A 5,623-nucleotide genomic window follows, 5' to 3' on the forward strand; every position below is an offset into this window, starting at 1 on the left:
GCGAAGATTTGTGGCGTAAACGGACCTTAATATGTGAAAATACAAGTAATCGCAAACAGCCAAAGAAGAACACGCGTTACGCCACATTTAAACGGATCCAGATTTGCTCAGTATTACGGAAGAACGGAAGAGTTTCAGCAGCGCTGCTCTGAACCAGCCTCACCTGTACATACCTGCGTCTGTTTCCATGGTGATGTGAGAGTCACATGACTGTTGGAATGCGTTTGGGTCCAAACTATTGTAACTGTACCACAGATGAATGATTGTCTCGTCTGTATTTAAACGACTGTATTTTGTTCAGTGTTTTTGCACAGATAGAATTGTGTAGAATGGGCTCCAGGTGTTTGACGTCATCGGTCTTCCATCGCTGTACATTATTTCCACCTCTCATTGTTATCGTTTCCATTTCTATGTACTCCAATGTTTTGTATATTAATCTTATGGAGATGTACATTTTTACCATTTGTGTTTTCAGTTTTTCTACGGAATATTAGTAGCTGTTTTGAATTTTAAAGATATATATATATATATATACAGAGCTGAGTAGTAACTGATTACATGTAATCTGGATTACGTAATCCGATTCCAAAAATTAAGTACTTGTAGTTAGATTCAATTCTATTTTAAAATTGTCATCGGTCTTCCATCGCTGTACATTATTTCCACCTCTCATTGTTATCGTTTCCATTTCTATGTACTCCAATGTTTTGTATATTAATCTTATGGAGATGTACATTTTTACCATTTGTGTTTTCAGTTTTTCTACGGAATATTAGTAGCTGTTTTGAATTTTAAAGATATATATATATATATACAGAGCTGAGTAGTAACTGATTACATGTAATCTGGATTACGTAATCCGATTCCAAAAATTAAGTACTTGTAGTTAGATTCAATTCTATTTTAAAATACTTGTAATCAGACTACAGTTACTTTTTTATTGATTACATAATATTCACACAATAGCAATAACTTATTTATTATTATTTTAAATGTTCCTTTCTAAAATAGCTTTTCATTTAAACTCACGAACCGGCTTAATGCGCTTCATGTTGTTAATTACAACAAATGGAATATATTTTCTGACTCCTTGTATTTTTGTATCAGTATGGTACAAGATTGTCCTGTTTAAATCAGTGTGATAAACTAGTTTGGTCAAAAGTAATCAAAAAGTAGTCTGGTTATATCATCTAAGATGTGTAATCTAATGGATTACAATCTGGATTACGTAATCCGATTCCAAAAATTAAGTACTTGTAGTTAGATTCAATTCTATTTTAAAATACTTGTAATCAGACTACAGTTACTTTTTTATTGATTACATAATATTCACACAATAGCAATAACTTATTTATTATTATTTTAAATGTTCCTTTCTAAAATAGCTTTTCATTTAAACTCACGAACCGGCTTAATGCGCTTCATGTTGTTAATTACAACAAATGGAATATATTTTCTGACTCCTTGTATTTTTGTATCAGTATGGTACAAGATTGTCCTGTTTAAATCAGTGTGATAAACTAGTTTGGTCAAAAGTAATCAAAAAGTAGTCTGGTTATATCATCTAAGATGTGTAATCTAATGGATTACATTACTAACTACAATTTTTGTCCTGTAATCAGTAACGAACTACTGTTTGTAAGTATCTGCCCAGCTCTGTATATATATATATATTAGTGCTGTCAAACGATTAATCGCATCCAAAATTACATTTTTTGTTTATACAGTATGTGTGTGTACTGTGTATATTTATTATGTATATATAAATACACAAACATGCATGTATTTACTTTAAAAATATTTACTTGTATTTATATATACACTGTATATTTATATTATATATAAATGTTTTAAATATAAACAAAACATATTTTTCTTAAATATATACATGCATGTGTGTGTTTATATAATAACAGTACATGCATATATAAACAAAAACGTATTTTGGATGCGATTAATCGCGATTAATTGTGACAGTACTTCTATATATATATATAGAAGTACTGTCACAATTAATCGCGATTAATTGTGACAGTACTTCTATATATATATATAGAAGTACTGTCACAATTAATCGCGATTAATTGTGACAGTACTTCTATATATATATATAGAAGTACTGTCACAATTAATCGCGATTAATTGTGACAGTACTTCTATATATATATATAGAAGTACTGTCACAATTAATCGCGATTAATTGTGACAGTACTTCTATATATATAGTACCAGCATTTGTTTCTTAAGTCTGTGTGGTACTTAATCAGCCAGCTAATAAAAAAGTATTTAAACAAAGTGAGTGTTTTATGTCTCGTTGTCTAGTTATGAACCATTTTTGTCTCTTAAAGAAGTTAGCTGCTAGCATGCCCGATAATATTCCCTTTAACATTAAATACACACGATAAGTGACTTAAGTTGTATATTTTAATAGTTTTTTTCGCCCTCAATCCCTGTGTTGTGATGTGACTGGGCTGAAAGACTGCATTCATGTGAAGGGAAGATGTAATTAAAGCTAATTAAATATTTCCGTGTTCAGTTAGCTTACATTTGCTTAATTTTATAGCCGATAACAAATGAATCCGCTAGCATAGCCTGCACAAACTACTAGATAAGTAGCCAGCTAAGCTATAGATTAGTTGATTGGCCTGCTCGCACGACTTTAATAGCTGGTTTTATCAGGCTAATCAGTTGCATTACTAAGCTAACCGATTAGCCTGCAAAGATGTTATAACCTACATGGCTTGTAGTCAACGAGTTCACTAATTAGCCTACGTTTCTACACAAAATCATATCAAACCTTTACAGAATTTTGTGCGTTTTCTTAAATTATTGTTTGAATCATGCTCGTTTCTCTGAGGGAAGCATCTACACAAACACACTGTTTTAATCGTGACAATAAAAAAATAACAAAAAAGTTCCAATTAAATTTAATTGACTAAAACGTAAAAAAAAGTTACGTTTAATTCTGACTATACCGATATTATTGACCACATGGTTACGTTAAAGAAGCTTCGCTAACTTGCTAATCAAGATTCTCTTCAGACTTTTCCAACATATGAAAGCAAAACGTTATGAATTGTATTTTGGCGTTACGTTTTAAGCTAGAAGTGTTTGCGTTTATGCGTTTTCGTAGAGTACGTTATGAAATATTGGATCAAACTGGAGTGAAATCATCTTCTGTCCACATCCGGAGAATCACTGAAAACTTTCTACACCATCTTTTACGTGACTTTATTATATTCAAATAATAAACAAATCGAATTTACAAACACAATTCGACCGATAACGTTTCAGAAGAAACCAGATGACCTCGTTTAACAGCTACGGAAGCACAAACTGATAAATGTGATTCGAGAAAAAAAAATTTTCCTTTGAGATCAAATTTGTTTATATCAGAAACCCACAGTATGACGTACAAAACTCCCTTTTGCGCAAATGTCTTGGACGTTGATTGGTCAGAAATATCCGTCAACGTTTCTGGTGACCAATCAAAACAGAAAGAGAGAAAGTCAGCATCACTGACTCGTTAGAACCCTCCTCTTCTTCACTCCGATTTGTCTTTCTTCTTTCCTGTGAACGGAACTTTATTGGCTACTGTCGACCCCACCGTAGACACGCCCCCCGCCACCGCTGAAACCCCGCCCTTCACCAGGCCGACGCCCAACGAGGGCACCGCGGTCACTGCTGATTTGGTGATCTCCAAACTTTTCCCGCCTAGCCAAGTGACTCCGCCCACTGTGGCTCTGACCACGCCCTTCGTGGCGCTGAAGAGACCGCCGGTCACGCGCCAGATCATCGTGGGCGGAGCCACAGGGTGCTCTTTCCCGCCATCTGCAGTGAAGAAAATAACAGTGTTACATTTAATTAACGCACAATATATTCAACATGAATGACTGGAAATAGAACAAAAACAGGTTAATATTATACTTCTGGGTCATATTTAACTCCAAAATCAAAAGACGACAAAACATTTTTAAATTATACTATTAATTAAAAATCACTACTTTAAAAAAATGCATTGAAACTATTAATTTCATAATTTTTACTGCATTATAGTAATAAGAATTTGGGGAAATAACGTGCTTTTTAAATTAAAACATTATTAATTGCATTATTTTTATTGTATTATAAATGATAATCATTTTGCATGGAAACATACATTTCATTATTTTTATTGTACTATAGTAATAAGAATTTGTAAAATATTCTTTACTTTTTTTAACCGAAACATTTTTATTGCATTATAGTATAACAAAATAAATAAATAAAAAACTTTTTTGCATTAAAACAATTTCATTATTTTTACTGCATTATAATAATGAGAATGTGGGGAAAATAATTTCCTTTTTTTGCATCAAAACATTAGTTGTATTATTCTTATTGCATTATAATTATGAGATTTTGGAAAAATAATATTTTTATTTTTATTTTTTTTATAAAGTGACGAGAATATGGAAAATTTTACCCAATGTCTTATTATTGTAACCCTATTAAATAAAACAAACCAAATAAATAACAATGCAGTAAAGTCTTGATAAAAAATAAATAATAATAATAAAATAAGGAATAAATAAATTAATTAATCAATTTAAAGAAACTGACTTAATTTTCCCTAATGCAAAATATAAATTTTTATTTTATTGATTTCTACAATTTTTCTTTTGGGGTCGAAGTATGGAACTGGACATATTTCATATTTGGATGTATTTTACTGTAAGCTGTGGTGATGTTCATCTTGCATCATCAAACAGGGTTTCGTCTGAAAACAAGCGTGAATTCCCGGCAGAAGCAATTTATTCCCGCGATCATGCACACAAACAGTCCCAGCGCCGCGCCTCGCGAGAGACAGACACACGAGTGTTCACTAGATCAACTTTAACTGACGTCTGTGTAGAAATGATTCAGGAATAAAGTCAGTAATGTAGAACAATACAGGTCTCGCAGTAAACTGACATTAATATGCACATCATTTATGGATCATATGGATGATTTTATGATGGTGTGATGACTGATTTCTGAAGATATGATGAAGGGATTATGAATTATGAATCCAGATGAAGTATCACTGTACCTGTGGACGGGTGGGTTTCTGCGTGTTCTTCTTCTTCTTCATGTGTTTCACTCCTGGACTGAACTTCTGAATTCACACTCTACAAACACAGACAATATAATAAAGAGAATAAAATTAATGAAGACCGGTATGACAGATTTGATCATATATAAAGCAGAAATCAGAAATAAGAGAGAAAAAAAATATGTAATTAAAAAAAAACTAGAAAATATAATTTTTATGATTTATTTATAAGATATTATTTAACATTTATATTTGCAAAAAAAGTAAAATGAATGACATTAAACATATATGCTAAAACTAAAGAAGTACAAAAATATATATAAAATGACTATCATAAAAACATTCTGAAAATATTCCATATTATAAACTATTATTAGTTAATATTATTAATACTATTGTTCCATATTCCAACTTATAAACTTGGGAAAATGAATAGGTAATATATAAAGCAGAAATAAGAGACCAGAGAGAAAAAAAATATTCAATTAAAATTCAGTTGTGATATATATACACCCACACACACACACACACACACACACACTCACACAC

General features: G+C 31.4%; 1 protein-coding gene across 1 annotated transcript in view; it reads right to left on the reverse strand.

Annotated features, from left to right (window-relative positions):
• Positions 1–3,218: 3,218 nt before the first annotated feature.
• The window catches only part of LOC107570677 (transmembrane protein 263), a 4,680-nt gene continuing 2,275 nt past the window's right edge, over positions 3,219–5,623 (reverse strand). Inside the window, exons 2-3 of the mRNA XM_016256931.1 lie at positions 5,072–5,150; positions 3,219–3,831 (exon numbers count right to left, since the gene is read on the reverse strand). Coding sequence (XP_016112417.1) covers positions 3,545–3,831; positions 5,072–5,150 — 366 coding nt within the window. The 3' untranslated portion in view covers positions 3,219–3,544. The remainder of the gene's footprint in view (positions 3,832–5,071; positions 5,151–5,623) is intronic.

This window comes from Sinocyclocheilus grahami, unplaced genomic scaffold, assembly GCF_001515645.1.
Source record: "Sinocyclocheilus grahami isolate Dianchi unplaced genomic scaffold, SAMN03320097.WGS_v1.1 scaffold1491.1, whole genome shotgun sequence".
Classification (NCBI taxonomy): domain Eukaryota; kingdom Metazoa; phylum Chordata; class Actinopteri; order Cypriniformes; family Cyprinidae; genus Sinocyclocheilus; species Sinocyclocheilus grahami.